The following is a 24,443-nucleotide window of genomic DNA, read 5'->3' on the forward strand; positions in this document are numbered from 1 at the left end:
ATTAGCACAACAGTTTTCAGCTGTGCTAACATAAGTGCAAAGGGGTTTTCTAATGATCAATTAGCCTTTTAAAATGCTAAACTTGAATTAGCTAACACAACGTGCCATTGGAACACAGGAGTGATGGTTGCTGATAATGGGTCTCTGTACGCCTATGTAGATATTCCATAAAACATTCTAGCTACAACAGTCATTTACAACATTAACAATGTCTACACCGTATTTTTGATCAGTTTGATGTTATTTTAATGGTCAAAAAAATTGCTTTTCTTTCAATAACAAGGACATTTCTAAGTGACCTCAAACTTTTGAACAGTAGTGTAGATGTATTGGATGGGTCCCTGATGGGGCATGTTTGGAGGAGGTTTCCTCAGGGCAGGCTGAGACTGAGACTGGAGCTGTCTTCACATCCACACACAGCACTTACAGCATCTAGGGCCAGTTGATCACAGCAGCCTTGAAGCAGCCTTTCAGACCTAATGCTCTCTGAATGCAGCCACTATAGATTTGCTGTGTGTGTCGCCTGCGATTATGAATACAGATTCATAAAGTCGATGTTTTCAGCTCCAGGCAGGCCAGAATGATCGAAGGCAGTAGCTTTTGATCTAGCATCCCTTTCAGTCAGTCCCGAAGGAGAACCCTGACTCACAGGTCAAGTGAAGAGTATACTTTACAGTAAGGCTCAGTATACATAATGTAATACTTTCTTTGGAAATCACAATATGAGGCTCTTAATCGGGATACTTTGAGTTGACACACAGATGACACTAGGTGTTTAAAGGCTGTCCCTACAGCTTGATACTAAATGACCTCAGGCATGGAAGTCATCCCTTCCGATGGGGGAAGAGAGACGGACGTGTGAAAGTCTGTTTGTAAAGTCTTCTTTTTGTAAGGTTACCTCTGGTTTTACAGTCATCTCCCGGTAATTTTTAAAGCTCACAATTCTTGTTATCACAGCAGTCCCAATCACAGAGAAAATGGTTTCAATTCATCAATGCCATCTGTAGCATAGGCTTGCTAATGATACCTGTAAATTGACCAAACTGCTGTGCTTATGGATCTCTGGGGGGAAAAGGGCTTCCTTTTCCTCTTGTCAGCATTCTGGGTGCTGGAATTTGGATGAGCTCCATGTGTCTCTGTGTCTGCCAGACAAAGTACCGCAGGAGGCTGTGAATGAGAGGCAGAGACTGGAGGGATTATTTTCAATATTTCAACACCTATTACCACCAATGCCCAAGTCTTTAACAACCTGGACCTGAAGCGGTATTTTCTGGTTCTGCTGTCAGTAACTTCTTCTAAAAGGTTCAAACCACAAAAGACCCAGAATTTTTTCAAATGTGTTCATTGATTTCGCCATGACGTGACTGTGAAATTCTATTTAGATAGCAATTCAAATGTTCTTGCATTGTGCCTGGTCAATATCACCACGTGACAGAGAACAAATAAAATAATTTGAACACAGTGCTTGTTTTTATTCTCAAGGGGAAGACTTTAGCACGTAGCAATTTTGGTTGTATTCTTCAGGGAACCATAACCCTCAGATGTGGTACAGTTTAGATCCTCTAGTTAGTTGTGATGAAATAAGGGCCAGTTAATTGCAAGTGACTCTACCAGTAGCTGGCACCCTGCAGTCTCATGATGACCTTCGTAATAACTGACCAATATGCAGAGCTAGCCCACCACTGGGACCAAGGTAATGGCTTGACAATTATGTAGCCAGTCATGCTATTGGAAAATATGTTTTAAGTGGTGTGTCCTTGACGTCATTGAAAATGAATAAGTAAACAGAGAACCGTGAAAACTATTCCCTATTTGAATATTCAGTTGAGTCTCTTCCTCAACCTAGTGAGACAAACATCCTGATCGGTCACTCCAGTGTGACCGATCAGGATGTGTGTGTGTGTGTGTGTGTGTCTTAGTCACCTGAATGGCGCTCTGTACATGTAACCAGGAGCATGTTACTGTAGAGCACTCAGCCACAGCACAGGGAAATTTGTAGGGTGTGGTGATGTGATTCCATGGCAGCATCAGGTGATTGTGTTCTCTTTTTCCGTGGAGATGATGGATAATGGAGCGCAGGGAATGTCTGTGTAATAATGGGTTAGGTGAGGAGAGGCAGAGAGGAGCTGTCTGCAGGGCGCGGATAGTTGTCTCTTAATTCTGCCGGAAAAAATCTGCAGGATGATGCATAGCCTGCTGCCTATTTGTATCCTCTGTTCCTGACTAGCATTTAGAGTTGTGTTTTTAAACAGGTTTTTAGATGGGTGATCTCTGTTCTTCTCTCAGAGGTGGTTTGAGCCTGCACGGCTCGCCACAGAGTCAAGTGTTCTGAGTGGAAAGGGACAGGATACGAGATCATTCATCCATGTCGGAGATCTATGAATGTCAGAAGAATTAGCGGTGACAGGAAGCACATGGATTGTTTAAAGAGAACCAGACACGGGGTGGAAACTGATGACCCAGGTGGCTCTGAGGGATTTAGGAGAGGTCACTTCGTGCTCACCCAGGAAGTGCCGAGGTTGAGGATCTCAGATTGTATAGAGCACATCTCTCTCTGTAACAGACAGCCTACTCTGTCCTTTTTTCATTACAAATGGCCTGTGATATGAAAGCGTTATTGGGGAACGAGCCTAATGAATAGTCATGCTTATTACAATGAATTATTTCATACATGACGTTAGTAATAGAGAGAGACAGAGAAATAGTACATGACATGTATTTTTCCTTTGGTTGACAGGGCGGTCAATCGCCTGCTGCATGCACTCCTGTGATTCCTGACATCCTCGGGCAGTAATTTGGTTAGTGGGAGCCCCACCACGGGTTTGTCTCATTGTTTACCTAACCTTTGACCTCTCACGGCTAGAGTTTGACCAGCTAACAGAGGAAGGCTATCCCTATGACCTATTCCCTGCATACCTGTACTTTCTAGCACAGATGACACACATACAGTGATGTACCACTGGAGTGACCGATCAGGATGTTTGTCTCACTAGGTTGTGGAAGAGACTCAACTGAATATTCAAAGAGGGAATAGTTTTCACGGTTCTCTGTTTACTTATTCATTTCTATGTTTATTTACACCCAAAGACAGACAGCTCCTGCATAAAGCTTCTCTCTCTCTCTCTCTCTCTCTCTGTCAGTCAGGGCTTATTCAGATTGAAGAGAGTTGTAGCAGAGGCATTGCAACAAAATGTCAATTTACATTATATGTACATTAACTTTACTATTTACATGATCAACATAATGTCACGTGCCAAGAGAGGGTTTGAGGACTTGTGCGACGGACATTCTTGCTCTGTAGCTCAAATTTACCATAAATATCCCAGTAGCCACTAGACAGTAAGCATGCTTTTAACAAACTAGCTAGCTAGTTATTTAACGTAACATGTTGAGGCCGGCTCAGTTAAAGATGTTGCAGATGGGGTTGCAAAGGGAGGGAATATTACTGAAAATGTTGTAAGTTTACCAGTAAAGTACCAGAATTTTGGTATCTTAACAAGGATTTTATGTAATTTATCACAAGACATCTAGTGGCCCTTTTGGGTACTTCAGATTATCTGTAATTATCTCTGTCCTTCTGTGTGGCCGTATCACACGTAAAGTGTATGAAATAATTAAATAAGATGATTTTAAAAAGATATAGATGTACTATTGTAAAGTGGTTGTTCCACTGGATATCATAAGGTGAATGCACAAATTTGTAAGTCGCTCTGGATAAGAGCGTCTGCGAAATGACGTAAATGTAAATGTAAATGTTAAAATGTAAAAAATAATATGACAAAGCTGTAAAACACCCATGGACATTTTCCACATTTTGTTATGTTACAGCCTGAATTTAAAATGGATTAAATTGAGATTTGTCTGTCACTGGCTTATGCACAATACCCCATAATGTCAAAGTGGAATTATGTTTTTATTATTTATTTTTTACAAATAAAAAATGAAAAGCTGAAATGTCCTTAGTAAGTAAGTATTCAACCCCTTTGTTATGGCAGCCTAAATAAGTTCAGGAGTAAAAATGGGCTTGACAAGTCACATAATAAGTTGCATGGACTCTGTGTGCAATAATAGTGAATTTCAAACACAGATTCAACCACAAAGACCAGGGAGGATATCCAATGCCTAGCAAAAAAGGGCACCTATTGGTAGACATTGAATATCCCTTTGAGCATAGTGAAGTTATTAATTACACTTTGGATGATGTTCCAATACTCTCAGTCACTACAAAGATACAGGCGTCCTTCCTAACTCAGTTGCCGGAGAGGAAGGAAACCGCTGAGGAATTTCCCCATGAGGCCAATGGTGACTTTAAAGTAATTACAGAGTTTAATGGCTGTGACAGGAGAAAACGGAGGATGGTTCAACAACGTTGTAGTTACTCCACAATACTAACCAAATTGACAGAGTGAAAAGAAGGAAGCTTGTACAGAATAAAAATATTCCAAAACATGCATCCTGTTTGCAACAAGGTCATAAAGTAATACTGCAAAAAATGTGGCAACGCAAATAACTTTTTGTCCTGAATCCAAAGTTCTATGTTTGGGGCAAATCCAATAAAACACATTACTGAGTACCACTCTCCATATTTTCAAGCATAGTGGTGGCTGCATCATGTAATGGGTATGCTTGTAATCGTTAAGGACTGGGGAGTTTTTCAGGATAAAAAAGAAACGTATTGGAACTGAGCACAGGCAAAATCCTAGGGGAAAACCTGGTTCAGTCTGCCTTCTCCAAACACTGGGAGATGAATTCACCAAATCTACACTGGGGTTGCTTACCAAGAAGTCAGTGAAATGTACCTGAGTACCAAGTTACAGTTTTGATTTAAATCTGCCTGAAAATCTATGTCAAGACTTAAAAATGGTTGTCTAACAATGATCAACAACCAATTTGACGGAGCTTGAAGAATTTTTAAAAGAAGAATGGGCAAATATTGTACAATTTACTTGTGCAAAGCTCTTAGAGACTTACCCAGAAAGACTCTAAGAGCTGTAACCGCTACCAAAGGGGGTTCTAACATGTATTGTCTCGGGGGTGTGAATACTTATGTCAATGAGATATTTCTGTATTTCATTTTCAATAAATTTGCTAAGAAATTCTAAAAACATGTTTTCACTTTTTCATTATAAGGTACGAAATGTATAAGGTTGAGAAAAAAATCTATTTAATCCATTTTGAATTCAGTCTGTAACACAACAAAATGAGGAATAAGTCAAGTGGTATGAATAAACCATCACTTTTGTCCGTTTGTGCACACAGAAAATGTCTACGCCCCTTCGTCTTTGATTGGTCAACAGTAGGGATTCTTCAGTAAAGTGTATGTTGTCATTCAACAAGAGACTAATCGTTTTCAGGAGAGAATTTTTTTTATTTATTTAAAATTGTGTGACTAAGATCTCCTCTGCAAAAACATCAGATATCTTGAGATATCTTACTCAGATTAATTCCTACTATTTTGAGGAAGTGTATACTGGCTACGGCAAATCAAGGTGGACAAACAGTACTATTGGCGTTTTTTTCGAGTTTTTCAAGCAAAGGTCTTTTAAGGGAGTATGCATTGAGAAACAAATGTGTGCGCACTAATGGATGAAGCAACATCAACAGAAGAACTGTTCGTCAGGAGCTTCATGAAATGGGTTTCCATGTCTGAGCAGCCGCACACAAGCTTAAGATCACCATGCGCAATGCCAAGCTTCGGCTGGAGTGGTGTAAAGCTCGCCACCATTGATCTCTGGAGCAGTGGAAACATGTTCTCTGGAGTGATGAATCACGCTTCACCATCTGGCAGTCCGACGGACGAATCTGGGTTTGACGGATGCCAGGAGAACGCTACCTGCCCTAATGCCTAGTGTAAACCATAAAGTTTGGTGGACGAATAATAGTCTGGGGCTGTTTTTCATGGTTTGGGCTAGGTCCCCACGTTCCAGTGAAGGCAAATGTTAACACTACAGCACACAATGACATTCTAAACGATTCTGTGTGGCAACTTTGTGGCAACAGTTTGGGGAAGACCCTTTTCTGTTTCAACATGACAATGCCCCGGTGCGTAAAGCGAGGTCATGTGGAAAGCCTTCCCAGAAGAGTGGAGGCTGTTATAGCAGCAAAGGGGGGGACCAACTCCATATTAATGACCATGATTTTGGAATGAGATGTTCGACAAGCAGGTGACCACACACTTTTGGTCATGTAGTGTATATGCACAAACTGTTCCGAATATTTTCGGATGGGAAGCATGCCGAGTTCAGCTAGGCGCCAGCAGAACCAAAGCGTGCTGAAGGCTTTAGTCTCAGTGCCGACCCCTCTCTTCATTATCCCCCGCTAAGGAACGCAGCCACCCAACCGGCCAGCATGGAGCCTGTGGCTATGTTGCCTGCTTCCCTGCCTGTTACCCAATCTCCATATTAAAGACCCAGGGAAAGGTCAGCAGGCAGGGAAGTGAAGGGGAAGAACAACACCACAACAACATCCCGGAGAGAAAGAGATGGGTGGGGAAGGAAGGGGAAGTCGATGAACTGGAAAAATACCATAAGGCCACAGAAGTAAAACTGCCCAAACCTGCAGACTAGGAGAAGAGTGTGTGAATGACTTCAGGTTTTTTTCTGGATCAAAAAATAGTTTTGGTGGTCAGTCGGTTGTTGCCATGCCAAAGACTGCCGGTCTCATGGTAACTAACTGTTAATTAACATAAACATGTTCAGTATCTCCATGCCTCCACGCATACAAGCCGCACACAAGCCACCGATGCGCGCCTTTGGAACATCTACATTTAAAAAAAAGTCTAATAAGTCTATTATTTATTTTAGGCAGGTCTAAAGAAACATACAGAGTCTGCCTATGCTCTATGCCATAGACTGTAGACTTGTTAATTTAGCAGACAAGATATGCTTATAAGTCCTGTGACATTATTTTATATTATGTGATTTTAAAGTAAGAAGAATATAATTGAACTTAGCTGAATAAAATAGAAAGGATACTTTTCCCATTCTGGAGCGTTTGAAGTGACTATGTTGAGCATAAAGGCGAGTTATTTGGCAACTTTAGTTGTGAATGATACAAACCTTAGAATGTCTTAGAAATCCAAACGTATATGGGCTGCATGATGCGACTATAGGCTATTGATGATTTGAAAAGGTCGCTAAAAAAGCTTGCTCTCTGTTCCTCGCCTCTGGAAGCTGTTGCCGTAGTGATAACCAAAAGATACGCCGTTCTCTCATCAAGTGATCATATTTTCACCCATCCCACTATTCTCAATTTAATCTCGTCTTTACTAATATGTCAAATGAGTTTCTATTTAGAATGGTCCATTATGAAATGGGCAGGAACAGGTGCAGGAACAGGTGCAGGAACAGGAACAGGTGCAGGAACAGGAACAGGTGCAGGAACAGGTGCAGGAACAGGAACAGGTGCAGGAACAGGGGCAGGAGAAAAAAAGACATCATCCATTTGCACTGAAATAAGGAATAGAGGCCACTTCCCCGTGGGTTTGTCAGGTTGGCTACTCCAGTTATTTAATGAAACTGTTGACATCCCCTCTGTCTGTGTGCTCGAGAAAGGAATGAAGGAGAGAGGGGAGGAGATAGAAACACCCAGTGGTGAGATATACCGCAGCAGCCCTAGGTGGTGGGTGTGGCAGGGGGCGCGGTCGACCTGTAATTATTATTATTATTATTAATGGCAGAAAATAACCTGGGTTGTGTCCAGTTGGAGATGAGGTACAGCACTGCAGATGGTTAAAGGAGCCAATAGAAAAAGAGATGTTTAAAACTCTGTACCCTGAAGGTCAGGCCTATGGCTACTAGACTGGCCAATGTGATGATATTGTAGTATTATACTGCATATTAACACATGTCATTTCATTAGTGAGGAGGCTTTGGTCACCCTCACAAAGTTAGAACACTGAATTATAGGGTCTCTATGGCTTTGGTAGCTCTTCGTAATAGTTGAGATATGAACTTTGTTTAGTCCCACCCTATCTTTTCATTGTTGTACACCAGCTATAGCTCCAGTATGTTACCAGCCTAGGAATGGTTTATCTCGGAACACAAACACGTTTATTCTTTAACGAGAAGAAACACAGATCAATACCAGGGTCCTAAAGCCATCTTCTGAAGAAATTATTTCACTTTCTGTTGTTTGGGTCCTGCTCTAGAAAATGACTCGATGGCACAATAGGGATATTGCTGCCTCCTCTCCTGTGAAAATGTTTTTCTTTTATATCCCCTCATAGCAGAAGGAGGGAGAGGAGGAGGTGGTGGTGAAGGAAGAGGAGGAAGGAGTGGGGGAGGAGAATGTGGAGGAAGAGAGGAGGAAGGGAGAGGATGGTATAATTAAGCAATAAGCCCCGAGGAGGTGTGGTAAATGGCCAGCATACTGCGGCTAAGGGCTACGGTGTACGCTGAGTGCTTGGATACAGCCCTTAGATGTGGTATATTGGCCATATACCACAAACCGCCAAGGTATCTTATTGCTATTATAAACTGATTACCAATGTAATTAGAACAGTAAAAAGTAATTTTCTGTCATACCCGTTGAATATTGTCTGATATACCACAGCTTTCAGCCAATCAACATCCAGGACCCAAACTACCCAGCTTATAATGAGAGTTATCTGGTGCTGTCCTCTGTTCATTTTTGGAGGTGGAAATGACATGAGTTAATGAAAACCAAACTATCAGTGGAGAGTGGGAGAGAAGCAGAGAAGAGTAGTGCAGAGGGCAGCAGATGAGGCTTTAACAGTAGAGCTCATCACACACAGCAGAGTTCTATTAGACCCAGTAGTCCTATCCTGCAGTAAAATGATGAAATCGCCCTCTATTGGTCTCACGAGTGGAATTGTATTAATCTTTTTAATTATTTAATAATTAATAATAAAAAAATTCAAATGAATACAGAAAATCTGGTGTTTCTATGTCAAACAATTATGTTATATTTCAGTCTTCTGTGATGTATATCAAGTGTAATATTGGGATGCAAACTCAAAATTGAATACATTTGAACTCCATATCTGACATGGTACAGGTGTCTTCTTTTTTAAACCCATAACCATGTGTGTGAGGTGTATACTTTTGTTTCAAAGTAAATTTGTTTAAGACTACCTAAACTCAGCAAAAAAAGAAACATACCTTTTTCAGGACCCTGTCTTTCAAAGATAATTCGTAAAAATCCAAATAACTTCACAGATCTTCATTGTAAAGGGTTTAAACACTGTTTCCCATGCTTGTTCAATGAACCATAAACAATTAATGAACATGCAACTGTGGAACGGTCGTTAAGACACTAACAGCTTACAGTCGGTAGGCCATTAAGGTCACAGTTATGAAAACTTAGGATATTAAAGAGGCCTTTCTAGTGACTCTGAAAAACACCAAAAGAAAGAGGCCCAGGGTCCCTGCTCATCTGCGTGAACGTGCCTTAGGCATGCTGCAAGGAGGCATGAGCACTGCAGATGTGGCCAGGGCAATAAATTCAATGTCCGTACTGTGAGACACCTAAGACAGCGCTACAGGGAGACAGGATGGACAGCTGATCGTCCTTGCAGTGGAAGACCACGTGTAACAACACCTGCACAGGATCGATACATCCGAACATCACACCTGCGGGACAGGTACAGGATGGCAACAACAACTGCCCGAGTTACACCAGGAACGCACAATCCCTCCATCAGTGCTCAGACTGTCCGCAATAGGCTGACAGAGGCTGGACTGAGGGATTGTAGGTCCTCACCAGACATTACTGGCACAAACCCACCATCGCTGGACCAGACAGGACTGGCAAAAAGTGCTCTTTACTGATGAGTCATGGTTTTGTCTCACCAAGGGTGATGGTCGGATTTGCCTTTATCGTTGAAGGAATGAGCGTAACACTGAGGCCTGTACTCTGGAGCGGGATCGATTTGGAGGTGGAGGGTCCGTCATGGTCTGGGGTGGTGTGTCACAGCATCATCGGACTGAGCTTGTTGTCATTGCAGGCAATCTCAATGCTGTGCGTTACAGGGAAGACATCCTCCACCCTCATGTGGTACCCTTCCTGCAGACTCATCCTGACATGACCCTCCAGCATGACAATGCCACCAGCCATACTGCTCGTTCTGTGCATGATTTCCTGCAAGACAGGAATGTCAGTGTTCTGCCATAGCCAGCGAAGAGCCCGGATCTTAATCCTATTGAGCACGTCTGGGACCTGTTGGATCGGAGGGTGAGGGCTAGGGCCATTCCCCCCCAGAAATGTCCGGGAACTTGCAGGTGCCTTGGTGGAAGAGTGGGGTAACAACTCACAGCAAGAACTGGCAAATCTGGTGCAGTCCATGAGGAGGAGATGTACTGCAGTACTTAATGCAGCTGGTGGCCACACCAGATACTGACTGTTACTTTTGATTTTGACCCCGCCTTTTGTTCAGAGACACATTATTCCATTTCTGTTAGTCACATGTCTGTGGAACTTGTTCAGTTTATGTCTCAGTTGTTGAATCCTGTTATGTTCATACAAATATTTACACATGTTAAGTTTGCTGAAAATAAACACAGTTGACAGTGAGAGGACGTTTTTTTGTTGTTGCCGAGTTTATAAACACTCGGAGTGACCCTGATTCAGCCCACTGCAGTAAAAGGTTAAACCACTGTACTAGACGCAAAACGTATTGGTAGAGTGAGAGAACGAGAGAGAGAGAGAGCATGAGAGAGAGTCAGTGGATTGAAACAGGGGACAGTCTGTATGAAAAATAGTTATTTTTCCCAAAATTGTGAAACAAGCATAAATCGATTAGCCGTATTGTTAATTAGAATATTACCTGTCAAACTTAACTGCATCTATAAAGGCTCTGCCAATTCCAAAATTGTTTGTTTTTGAAAGCCTCTCAGCTGTGAGTGTAGGAGTGACGTCACACGTTTAATGCAAACAGTGACTCTTTCTCTTTTCTCACTCTTTCTGCTCTCTCTTTTCTCTCTCTTTTCTCACTCTTTATTCTTTCTCTTTTCTCTCTTTTCTCACTCTTTCTTCTTTCTCTTTTCTCTCTCTTTTCTCACTCTTTCTTCTTTCTCTTTTCTCTCTCTTTTCTCACTCTTTCTTCTTTCTCTTTTCTCTCTCTTTTCTCACTCTTTATTCTTACTCTTTTCTCTCTCTTTTCTCACTCTTTGGCGCACGCCGGACGACACACACACACACAGTACACATATTTATTACCTGTATGCGTCATGTTAGTTACCCCTGGCTGTGTAAACCTAAATAGTAACTGTCCTTCTTCCTTAGAAAGACATCTTCCTGAAACTATTCGTCGTCAGCATAACACTGTTGCTAGTCTCTTTTGTTGGTCTGATGTCATGTGTTCTACTGTGTTGTCTCTGACAGATCACAGGCAGAAGTCGGTGGTGAGCGACATCTGTTACCAGACAGAGATCTCCAGCCTCATGGACTTTGGCACCCCAGACTCCTCGCTCGACAAAGGTAGGGTGTTGCCTTGGAAATACAGGGTGTTGCCTTGGTGATGGAAGGAAGTGTGTGCTTGGTGATTGGTCCCGGGAGTTAGGACTGAGACACAGACCTGTCAGCATGTCAGCTGGGTGCATACAGACCGGAGCAGAGGCCTGTAATGTGGAAGAGTCTGGCTGTCTGCCTGTGTCTGTCTGTCTGTCTCTCTGGGAGAACAATCTGATAATATGTCTGACCGGACCCAAGGCCTTAAAGGACTTACAGCAGACTGTATATATACTATAGGCAAGTATACAGCACACAGGGTTAATCATCTGCTTGGTATTGTACTGTATACACCCAATTCTGTGCTTGGACCCAATACTGTATGAGTTACAGAGAAACATTGATAGGAGAGCTGAATGGGGAGAGAGGGGCAGATGTAACCTCTTCACATTGTATTGCTGAATAGAGAAAGTACTATTGATGATCCTCATTGTTGTATTGTGCCGATGCCTATTTGTGCCCTAATCACTGCCTTCAGTTTGAGTTAAATGGCATCTAATTTTCCCTCCAAAGATGTCTCTGAATAAAGGCTCTCTGTCTTTGTTGTGATCTGTAATGATATTGGCCACTAAGGAAGAACATTATAAAGAGTATTGATCACCTGAAGCTTGTTGATGAATCTATAAGTCTCGAGGGCATTTCATTTTCTCCTGCTTAATCACTCCCATTATTCTTTACCACGTTGCCAGAAAGCCACGAGTGTTCCCCGGAATTGTAATTTTCATCTTTTCATCAAATACAGCCCCTTGAAGCAGCAGAAGTGCACTCTCAGGCCATTAAATTAGCCTCATGACATTTCCATCAGCCCTGGACAGAGGTAGTATCTGTCTGAGTCACTCCTCCCCTTCTCCATCCCTCCTTCATCCCTCTCTCCTTCCCTCCCTTCTTCCCCTCCCAGCTAACATCTTAATGCCTGTCTTTCTCAGCTCTCCATCAACATTCTTCTGTGCTGATAATGCAGAGTGACAGATCAACTGGTGCAGCTGGAGAACAGGAGGAGCGGAGAGAGAGAGAGAGAGAGAGAGAGAGAGGGAGAGAGAGGGGGGAGCGAGAAAAAGAGAGAGCATGAGTTATTACACAGATAAATGGACTTTTGCTAGCTTATGTAATTATGCTCGGATCGATGACACAGAGATTCAGTGAGTTTAGCCCTGAAATCAAGGATAGCCACATGAGTAGTGAAAAGACTGAGGATGAGGGACTGAGAGGATGAAGACAAAAGAGCAGTAACATGAGAAGGGCAACCATGAGTAAAGATATCAGTAAAATGATTTCAGCTGCACTGAAACCAAGGCTGAAACAATGGGCTGTATCTCAGAAACTCGGGTCACACTCACAGCCCTAAATGGGTGCCGAACGAATAAGAATGAATAAGAATGAATAACACATGAATGACACATGACTGTGATTCTTGAGCAGTCAGTCAGGCACTCAGTCCGTGATTGACAGATCCATTTGCCTCAGTTGACAAGCGTCTGGCTTGATGGTATACTTGTCCTCATTCCTACAACACCGAGGTGACACACTCTCTTTCTCTCCCACTCATATGTGTATTCTATATTTGAGACACATAGTTATTCTGTATTACTACTACAGGCTCGGCAGGGGAAAATAGCCCTATATTCGCCAAGCAATTAAATTCTGTGATAGAATCAAAATACATTTTTGAGGATGAAGAAAGTTGCTTGTTTACTGTGTTCGCGTCAGTCCAACACTTTCAGTTTATACAAACAGCACATTTACCCTGATTTGATCTCTCGGAAGCCTGAAACATAAACAATTATTTTCCATTCAAACGTTGTTTTTCCCGGTTATGATAAGACAACACATCACTACTAAGCTAAGTTATTTCAGTCATTTAAATAGCCTGTTGGAAGTCTTACATATTTCCTACCCCGCCCAGTGTCCACTTCTTCCAACCAAGACTGGTCTTATCTCTGCTCCTCTAGTGCTTGGCTGCACCCGCTACCTCCTGTCCCTATTCCTGTCCCTATTCCTGTCCCTATTCCTGTCCCTATTCCTGTCCCTGGGCCTCAGGCTAAAACTCGATTAGCTCTGTGATTGTGTCCACACTCATCCAGCCCTGATCCAACCCTGCATCTGACGGCCAGTCCCTTGAGCCCTGGGACTGGGAGAAAACCCCAGCACTTCCTGGGTTGAAGTCTCACACTAACAACCCCAGTGCTGTAGCTGGAATTGTTTTGGTTTACCTTCATTTATGACCACGGAAAACATTGCAGGCCTCGTCATGCTGCAGGCTATAGAGTAACAAAGTCCAAACATTTTTGCGTGGCCAGGATAGTTCACATGATCAGGGAAAAACTCCTGTCCCTAGTTTCTTCAGTACTGTGTATTGTTTCCAGGCTAGGCGTCTTATATAAACATGTGAACACGCTCTGATGTGACTTGTGGTCAAATTATCCATAAGGGCAGTGTGTTCCATAGGGGTATTGTTCTCTGTGCAGTAGGTGATGTCTTCAGTACAGTACATTATGTCCTGTGAAAGAGAGATCTCTTAGTCACTGTGTCGTTCAGCTCGGTGCCATTAGGTAGAAGTGCTATAGCAGTGCCTCATCTGCCTTACCACCTGAGGCTACAGGTACGCCCTCCCGCGGTTGAGAGAGAGAGAAAGAGCAGTAATCATGTCAGAGCACACTGGTCCCCCTCCCTACAGCAGCAGCTGGAAGGGGTTAAAAAGAGGAGGGGCGAGAGAGGTTTGGAATGGAAACTGCCTCTGGGCGTGTACCAGAACAGGTAGAGAAAAGGGGAGGAGAGAGAGAGAGAGAATAAACCAATGACAGCACGAGAGAGAGGGAGATGGAGAGTCCAGAGAAAACAGGCTCCCTCTCTCGGGGGAACACTTCCTAGTAACCTGGCTGGGTGGAGCCAATGGCCAGAGCTGGGAGCGGCTGAGCGAGAGGTTGCTGTGGTGTGGTGTGTTCGCTACGGTGTCTTTCTGAATGGTGTTTGTCCGAGTTGGGCTCCTCTGCTATGAGAACACACACCAGCACTGACCGTGGAGCCCAGCGGAGCCTGTGCTGTGGAGGAGGAGGAGGAGGAGGAGGACATGAGGTCCGACAGGGAGGAGGGGACATCCGGTGAGTGCGGGAGAGAGGGAACGAGGGAAGAACGAGTAGTGGGTTTAGATAATCCGTCACCGTAGAGGGTTGGTTTAGGCCAGAGCTCTGTTTCTACGGTAGAGGCGCGTGTGAGTTCACAAGTTCGTTTTCACGTGTACTCACACTGTATTTATGTAGAGGAATTGGAATGATTCATGTAAACTCATTATCACCGAGTAGCTAAATAAACATCTCATCATTCTGTAATATATTTACATAATATGTTACTATACATAATGTTACTATATATGGAAAGGTTGTGTTGGCAACACATTATTGACTGTAAGTAAAAGTTGTTTGGTGTGTAATTTTAGAAAAAATATTTCTTGGTAGTAGGTCTGCAACATAATTTGTTTATTTGTTGTACATATAAACAAATGAGGTTGATCTGACATGTACATTGGGTAATCTGTTAATCTGTTAATCTGACATAAGCATATGAAACTCCTGGAGTGAGTCTAGTCTGGGGAATTAAGGGAGATATTTGGTGATGAGCAGCTCAGTCAACATAGCACACACAGCCTACATATTTGAGAGATGATCAGTCTGTCATATCCATAGACATAGCACTGATCTAATCCACGTATTCCTACGGAAAACCGATGGCACATGAAGCTGGAAGTATTTGGATTTGAAGCGTACCATATTGCTGAATGGCACAAAAATTTCACTAAGGATTATGGGGAAAGTAGTCGTAACTAGCAAAGGGTCATGGTCAATGTAGTCATTTTCATCCTGCCTGACAGAGTCAACTTGGTTTTAATGTCTATGAACCTGATGCTAGCCCACTGTTAAACCTTTGCAGAAGGTTAGTTTGAAAGCTCAGCGTTACCTAGAACCTAGCCAGGTCAACATTGGAAAATGAAATGGACAGCAAATATTAACTATGATAATCAGAATTAGGACTGATTATCTTTCGAGTGACGATCAGTGCAGTTATATAGAGAACATGCCGCCATGGTGACTCTCTTTGTAAGATCTCACTTGAATTGTGGCAAAGTTAATAAGTACCCCATCTAGTCTCGATATTATATGACCATGATCCTTCCACCTGAAAGTAAAACATGAATGGGTTACCATCACAACAACCCATCACAACTCGTTGAGGCTCGATGTGATCACCCCATGAGAAAAAGTGGACTGTATATAAATGATAGAAATGTTATATGATTGTAGACTACCTTTATAATTTGTGCAACCGCATCATTTTGTCATCGTGAAAAAAGACCCCCAGACATAGAATGTATTTTGGAATTCAGCATGTATTCACTTATAATTGCATACTAAATTGGTATTTGAAACATACTGTGAGCGCAATCCTCAATCTCCATGGCCATCCGCCGTCCTCCGCTCTGTCATCCTCTGTCAACCCCGTAGACATTGGTCAGCCACTCCATCTCCACCAGTCAGTATGGATAACTATTGAACTTTCAAATAATTCACTGTGGGGTTCAAACTGGATCATAATATACAAATTTTTGAGCCCAAAGCGTCCGCCCCCCAAAAATGTTGTACTTTTATTTTATATTGTGGTGATCGTAATTTACATAAGCTTTCTATGGCAGATCAGGGCTTTTGGCCCCGCTAGGTTGCTACGCAGTAGCCGACCAGCAGAGGTTGTAACTTCACGCTGTAGACCGGACACTGGGGGCCTGGGCCATATCCCAGTGCTCTGGAATTGGTGTCATTTTATGTCTGGAGTTCTGTAGGTCCTACAAGTACTATTCAATCAGCATAGTTCCCCAGCGTTCCCCCTAGAATTCCTCCGCCCACCTTGACATTTGATGTGTTTGGCATTTTGATAGGAAATGGCAATCCACACACACACCTACACTCCCATTTAATGCTGGTGTTATCTGAGAGAGCCTCCAACACCTCCAACTGGAACACTGGTAGACAAGGTCTCTGTTGCAGTGACATGGTCCTTACTGCGTTTGTCTAGATGTGTTTGTGTGTGTGCGCGTATTTGAGGAGATGAGTCCGAGGATGATCCCGTTGGTTGTGCTGCGTGACTCCTGCTGCGTGACTCCTCCGTACCCAGAGGTTGCGTTCCACATTGAGAGGAGATAATGAGTGAGCCGATGCTGCCAGATGGCACTATCAGAGATGGACTCACACGCCGCTCCCGCAGCAGCTCACAGCAGGCCACATGATGGCATCCTCTGCAGTCCTTGACCAGCGACCAGTCCAATGTGTTACAGCTCCATAGCGAGTGGAGGTCAGTGTACATGAAGGATGCGCCGCCATTAGTTTTATCTTCTCGGGATATTCATGCATTGCAACTCCGTCTTGGTGAAATATCCTCAACGGAGATGATACTGGCTTGTGGCCATACTGAACACTAATGGGACAGTGTTCAGTATAGTCTCATTGGGCAAGTCTCTTGTTCAGTATTCAGTCAAAGTCAGCCCATGTACAGTGATATCATGTCATAGAACGAACCCAGCTATGTTTAGATAGATTATTGGCGTTGTTGCTGTTGATAACTAGACTCTAGGCAGTCTGAGCTGATCGGCCTTACCAGGTTCTTGCTGCTCTTCCAGTAGCACATCCCTGGCAGTGGGTCTAATCTTCCCAGAATAAAAGTGTGAATCAATTACTATCATCTCCAGTTGGCATGCCTACACTGACCTCCGTTGTAATGTAAACTCACAGCATTTTAATTCATGGCAGCTGTTCTCTATAGATATACAAACAGGGGCATGGATAAGCAAGCGCACGCAAACAAACGTATGCACACGCACGCAAACACACACCTCTTTGTGGGTTCAGGCGTGCAGATTTACACACGCAGACTGAGAAATGTTCACTAGAGCTTCCAAACGGAATATGGGCCTCATATACAGTAAGATCATAGCCGTTATGGGTGACTAGATCCCCAGGTTGCCATGACAAGAAAGAAACACAAGTGAGGCGTAAAGTCTAAACATATATGGAAGGAAACCCAGGGTCCACTCTCTCGCGTATTGTTTACGTTGTGCAGTGGATGTTGTGGTTAAGTAAGGTTGAGAGCCAGTGCCGATGTATAATTCATGTTCGCATACATTATAGAAGGGCCCTGTAATATCCTGAGTGGAAAACGAACCTGCTGGTACTTACGTGCAGCCAGGCGCTGTTCAGGGATCAACCAGCGACGGTTCGTGTTGTGTTGTTTTCTGTTGCGTTGTGTGGTGTTATATTCTCTCACCCACTCACACTCTTCCCTGGCCCTATCAATGGCTTAGGTACTAAGACAGCCCACAGGCTATCCAACCAAAATAACTGACTATTGTAGAGAATCTCAACAAAGAGTTGTGGAGCAGGTTTAAAACAGCCACTAATCTCCCTGCTGCCTCCCACCCGCCAAAACTCCCCCTCGGATCCAAAACCCGTCATTGACTGAATGAATGTGGTTGCTATTTTTGATGCAACCATTTCTATTGGCCTTCCTGTATCATTTCTTGTGGATTCGATGTTATCCTCTTATGTAATGCCCTATATTTGGTTCATCCTCTTGACTTGAGATGTGAACAAAATGCTCTTCGTTTTCATGGAGATTACAGGATGTCTCTTTCGAGACTGCTCTCATCAAGTCGCTCTGAACAGCCATTTTGTGATTCCTTCCACATGGTCTTACAATAGGCCTTTTAGATCGGTTTGCTTCATGAGAAACGAAATGAATCGATTCGGAGTGGATAGTACGGATATTCCAAGTGATGAGTGAAGGACCTCCGTGACCAGTAGAATCCTGTCTGTATATCCTCCCAACAGAGAGAGCGAAAGGGAGAGGGGTTTGTCTGAGGATGCACAGAACACGCAGGCTATTAATAAGAGGGCTCTCTCTCTCAACCACACCCACACTTCTGTTTGACTATGAAGGATCTCTAGGCTCATATTATCTGCATGAGGAGTTGGATGAGGAGCAGCGGCCGACCCGTCATCCCCTCGCGGCGATCCCAGTACAGTTCTCCTTTCCTGAGGATCGTCTCCTCCACGCAGTAATGATCAGAGATGCAGAGCGCACCAGGCAGCCACGCGCACTCGCATTAGTACGCACGCACACACACAAGCGCGCGTACACACACACACACACACACATACCGATACAGCCATCCAAGCATCACGTGACTCCTCCGTCACACACATAGAGCGGTTGAAGTCTGGGAAGGGAGGAGAGACAAAGAGACATGGAGGCACAGATGCTCTGTGGCCTGGAGCAGACTATAAGATGTAATATATTCATAACCATCGCCAGCTACTAAAACCTCACTGTAGGCATCCAAGCAACTTTATGAACCCCAGTAATGAAATATTGAATTAATCTAATTGAAAATTGGCTTCAGAAGTAAGGAGATGTCAAAGTGGATGAAGCTTGGCAAGTCAGGTGACTACTGAAGAGTTGTGTCATGAGAGGTCAGTGAGCCAGAGGGGGTTGGCCCAATGGCTCCCTTTGATTGACAGCTGCCTGCAGCACCACAGCCAAGGATGGGTCATGATAATCTCAGAGAGTAACAGGTGGATTCTATCTTAATGTAGCAGATGTAAAATAATCGCCTGAGGTCGGAAGAAACCGGAAACATCCGGTTTTCAGGCTTCGCCTCTTCTCTGCTTTTCTCCTGAAAACCAGATGCTTCCGGTTTCGACCGGCCCCCTGCTGACAGTGGGTTAACGCAGCATAATCAGCTGGAATGCAGTTCACATCATCAACAAACATGTTAACATTTCTGACTGTTGTTGCTGGAGCAGCACGGAGACGTCCTGAGTTTCTGAACATGCTGTGTAACGATTGATATGTTTATCTTCCTAGTTTTATATATAAAAAAAAGACTTGTGAAAAGGACGGCGGAGGGGTGGCAGACGCTTGTGATGAACCATTGTAATGATGTTCTGAGCCGTGTTTTATGGTGGTCTACTCAGTGAGTCACACAGGGGCTTTTGTTCAGTGCTGTTTGAACCTCCCCAGCATCCTTTCTGCGCTTTTATCAGCCGCTAACAACGGCAAATTATTGTTTAAATAAAAACTGAAAGGATTTGAAAGGGTTGAATATTTTGCTACTTGGTAGCTCTAGTGACCTCAGTGCATTAGTGAATAATTCTCCAGGTTATAGTGGCCTTTTTTTACTACACTACAGTTATCTGCAATGCTACTGTAAAATATTGGTTGTCTGCATATTCTCTAAAAAAAATCATTCATCTTCTCCTCCCCCAACTACAATTCCCCCTCTCCTCTCCATACTGGGTGTATTAGAGCTGTGCAGCACCAGCACAGACACACATGATAATACACGCACTCCACACACACATGCACACATGGATTTTGTATTGTAGATATGTGATAGTAGAGTAGTGGCCTGAGGGAGCACGCTTAACGTGTTGTGAAAAGTGTTATGAAATGGAATGGCGTGTAAATATTTTCAATTGTATATCAATGCCTTAATGTTGCTGCCAAGGCAGCAGCTAATGAAGATCCTTAATAAATACAAATACCAATCCCACCAAGGGAACACATAGTGTAGAGAGAGTCAGGACCCAAATGTACGGGAGTGAAAATACCTCTAGTCCGTGTTCGATTTCCAGATTATTGTGGGAACTGACAATCAAATAGTAATCCAAGGATTGTGAAGGTTTTAAACATATTGCGAGATTACAGCGTTCCTACTAATGCTGCTTCTGCTTACCCAGTAAAACCCTTCCCTGTTCGGCACTCCACATACAGTAGAACATAATACAGTAACCATGGATAGAAATACAGGATCAATGCTCTTAAACGATGGAGCTTTATGGAATGTACTGGGTGAGAGTGTAATACTCTTCTCTGGTCTCAAGCCCACTGATACTGTGCCAGATGTATACTGACATGTCGCTGTCACTCTCCAGACATAAAGTGTGGAGTCCCGTGTACTTCGTTCCATACATTAACTCAAGTAGATCAACCAGGCTAAGCAGCATCCATCCAACAGTACCCACACTGTTTCTCAAATAGAGAAAGCGGCCCCTGCAGTGTATGTAAATGGATGTTGAAAATAATCATTTACAAGGTTAATATTGCTGTTAAGTGCGCTGTTTGTGCTGCAAGAATAATGTGGAATGTTTGAAAATGGAAATGTAAGAGAGTAATTCATGCACATATTTGAGTTAGGTGATTATATTTTCAAAGGACCATGGTTTGCCTAATCATTCGCTGTAAGCTCTTTCTCTCTGTTGTTCACTGGCAAATTCCCTGCTATAACAAACCTGAGGAACGTGTTCCATTTATTACACTGAATATTGCAGTCGGGGATGCAGATCATACATTTTCATAACCCGGTCAATCTAACAGGGTCCGTGGAGATGCTTATTAAGATGATACAGAGGTCTGCACACAGTAACCACTGTGTAATGGACAGTTTCACACTGTATTAAGGTGTCGTGTCTTTGCAAGAGTACCGTTCCACTCGGTTAGGACAATGCCGGTGGATATTTATAGTTAACACGGTGTAGCTGAGAGTTGAAGGACAAATTTGGTGTCACTCCGGTCAGCATTGTGGCTACCTGAAACAGGAGAGGAGGAATGGCCAAAGCCTCTGGCATAGTAGCAAATGCAGAGGGAGGTGACACCCGTCCCGACATTCCTAGAGTATACCACATAGAGGTAGAGCATATAGCTGCTATCAAGCATGTGTTTGACACTCGTATCAAACACACAGCACGGGTACCTAGCTCATGCCTCTGGCTTCTTTTAGCCACGAAGCAAACAGCCACTAGACCTACCTGCTCAGCCAGGCGTGTCCTGACCCTCTCAGTACCTGAGTGGAGAAGCCAGTGGGAGGGAAGAGCACGGGTTGATGGCCTGGTCAGACTCAGAGCAGTCCTGATGGAGCTTTTAATAGAGTCGTGGCTCAGACAGGAATAGTTGAGTGGGCCACTGCTGAGTGAAGAGATGAGGTCTTCTTCTCTCCTCAGGAAGGTGGCTACAGGAACAGGGCATTCACCGTCTACTGGTGGGGCTATGACAGTAGACAAGAAATGATGCTAACAATACAACAGGCTAGTGGTAGGGCTGTGGCGGTCATGACATTTTGTCAGCCGTTGATTGTCAAGCAAATAACTGCCGGTCTCACGACAATTGAGCGTTCATTAACATAAACACATTTAGCATTCCTGGCTTCCATGCAGAGCCTACAAGCCACTAATACAGACCTTTGGAATATTTGCATTTTAAAAAGTCGAATAAATCCATTTAATATACAACATCACAATAAATCCAGGTCTAAAGGAACATGATATGAAGAAAATGTGGTCTATTTCAGAAGAACAGAATAGCATACTCTGAGTTGTCCTGATATGGCTATGCCATATGGCTGTGGGCTACACTAGTTCATTTAGCAGACAAGATTTGCTTAGAATTGCGTGGCATTATGTTATATTATTTTATAGTATGAAGAATACAATTGAACAAAGCTGAATAAAATAGAAAGGATATTTCCTCCAAACGACATGAGATGTGCGCCTATGATTTGAAAAAGTCTGCAAGAAAACATATGCTGTTTCTTGCCTTAAGCTGGGCATCATTCGCAAGTGATAATATATCATTGACAAGTGATAGGCTAATATTGTCACCCATCAGACTGTTCTTGATTTAATCTTGTCTTTACATATGCTAAATAATGTATGTGTGAAATTTGTTTGGATTTAGAATGGACCATTATCATCCAACCGTCTCGAAACGGGCAGCGGGAAAAAAGACGTCATCTATGCTTTTCCCGTGGTTCATTTTCATGCCAGCCAGGTAGGCTATACTCCTGTTGTAAAGAGAAGCAATGTGCCTAATATTAAGAAATAAATATAGTAGGCCTAGCCTATAGAAAGCTGATGGGATCCTCCTCTTTTTAATAGAGGCCATCACTCTGTTTTCTCATGCAGTTGCCTAGCCTATAGAAATGTTGTGCAACATGAGCTCATGGGCTCTCATGAAGGGTTTGATTCAATTTTTGGTTACATTGATGTCAGAGTGATTAGAGGGACAATAGAGGGCTGAGTACCAGGCAGTTAGCAAGTTTGGTAGGCTACTAATGACCATCAGCAGCATCAGAGCTTGGAGAAGCTTAATTATAGTGACTGAACGGTCACGTGGAATTTGACTGCAGTCATGACTCGTGACCACTGGTGTGGCAGTAATACGATCATCGTCACAGCCCAAGCCAGGGGACATTATGGCCAGTCAGTACGAACTATTTATTTTGGCTTATTCTTCAATAGTGTATACAAAAAGATGACCTCTCAGGATTGTCCCACACGTGTGCCTAGGCTTGCTAAATCCCGGGAACTTTTAACACATTCCCTGTTTTCCCCGAAATCAAGAGGGAATAAGCAGGAAATCCAGAATCCTCCAACCAGGAAAGCAAGAAATTCCCGGAATTTTGCAACCCTGTGCATTGTGTGAGAAAAAAACAACCAAACACGAGTAATTTCACTATGTGCACGTGTTTAAACCAAACTGACGACGAGATGCTGTGCAGCCTCTCTTCTCCTGATGAGGTCACTGCCAACAGGCTTATCTGAACTGAAATATCTCTGGGAAAAAAATAAAGAAGATTCTCCAGGATTTGCCTTGCCTTCATTTCATACCGACTTTGAGGCAGGCAGGGAGGGAGGCAGGGAACCTGAAAGAGGAGTGATTATGCAGCTCAGAGCTGGAAGTGGGGAGTAATGGCAGGATGAGGGTTTGGGGGGAATCGATGGGAAAGTGTATTTGAGGGAATTATGGTGCTGATTGCTTGTTCTTAAATCACCCTCTGTTCGGTTCCCACAGTATCTAGAGAATCTCTGAGTGCTCGCCATGTGTCTGTCTCGCATATGTTAAGCCATGTTGACTAGCTCTGTTCAAACTGCTCCACGATCGCCCGTGTAGATGCATACACTCTCCACAGTGCTGGTGATGACAATTTCCTTGAAGTAGCCTACTTACCTCTACATATAAATCTACATGATCATTATCATACACATAAAATGATATCCCATTAGAGTTAAACTGACCTGAAACACTCTCCGGCGTGGGGAGGGGACACACAGCCATTTTGAAAATAGCTGACTCTTGTTTCTTTTTTTATCTTCCATGTTAGCATCCTCGGTGCGTTATGCCTGCTAGGACATAATTATATGATACTGTCACACCGAGAGGGGGGCATTTAGACCCTCTCAACCACAGAACAGAACCGCAGATCGTATTTATTTCACAGCTAGAGATCGTACTTATCACACTACAGATTGCTCTAACAGCGCAGATAGGACTGCAGATCATCTGAACAGCGCGTAACTGCCTGGGACGTATACTTTGAACTTGTGTCTGGCTGCTCTGCTCTACAGAGCGATCAAAGGCGGCAGCTGGCCTCACCTGCAACAACTAAGCAAGCCTGTATAGGTAAACAGATGAGTGGGCTTAGCGGGCGAGAAGGCTGTGAAAGGTTGCTCTCTCCAGGGAACTACCTCCTGGATGCCACGTACAATACGGAACTGCTGCCCAGCGGGTCTCTTCACAGCCGGAGTCGACAGTGACCGATGGACTGTCCCTTCCTCTCTTTTCTGGGCCTCTGCAGCCCCACGCAGTCTGGCTACAATGCCCTTGGCTATCTTAGACCAGAGGAAGGATAGTGGCCAAAACGGTCCAAAACCACTTCCAGGAGCCATCAGATTTTTACAGGTGTCCTCACCAGGTACCAACCAACCCTTTCCCTGCTTAGGGGCAGGGCTGGAAGTGTTTTGGCCACTGATTTCTGCTGCTGGTCAAGCTTCTTCCCAGACATACTGACATTGTGCATCGTTCTAAACCATTATAGATATTCAAGAATGTTCAAGAAGCTAGTGTGAAAATATAACTCGGTATTACAAGGCCATTCC

General features: G+C 43.5%; 1 protein-coding gene across 4 annotated transcripts in view; it reads left to right on the forward strand.

Annotated features, from left to right (window-relative positions):
• The window catches only part of LOC115150925 (kazrin), a 148,945-nt gene that overhangs the window by 112,984 nt on the left and 11,518 nt on the right, over positions 1-24,443 (forward strand). Inside the window, exons 1-2 of one of the 4 annotated variants that reach the window (XM_029694765.1) lie at positions 11,371-11,439; positions 12,212-12,286. In XM_029694765.1, the coding sequence (XP_029550625.1) occupies positions 12,259-12,286 (28 nt within the window). In that variant the 5' untranslated portion in view covers positions 11,371-11,439; positions 12,212-12,258. Of the gene's footprint in view, positions 1-11,343; positions 11,440-12,211; positions 12,287-14,305; positions 14,568-22,239; positions 22,336-24,443 lie in introns of those variants that run through there. The other 3 variants (XM_029694763.1, XM_029694764.1, XM_029694766.1) reach the window with 3 other exon arrangements.

The sequence above is a fragment of the Salmo trutta genome, chromosome 16, assembly GCF_901001165.1.
Source record: "Salmo trutta chromosome 16, fSalTru1.1, whole genome shotgun sequence".
In the NCBI taxonomy this organism is placed as follows: Eukaryota; Metazoa; Chordata; class Actinopteri; order Salmoniformes; family Salmonidae; genus Salmo; species Salmo trutta.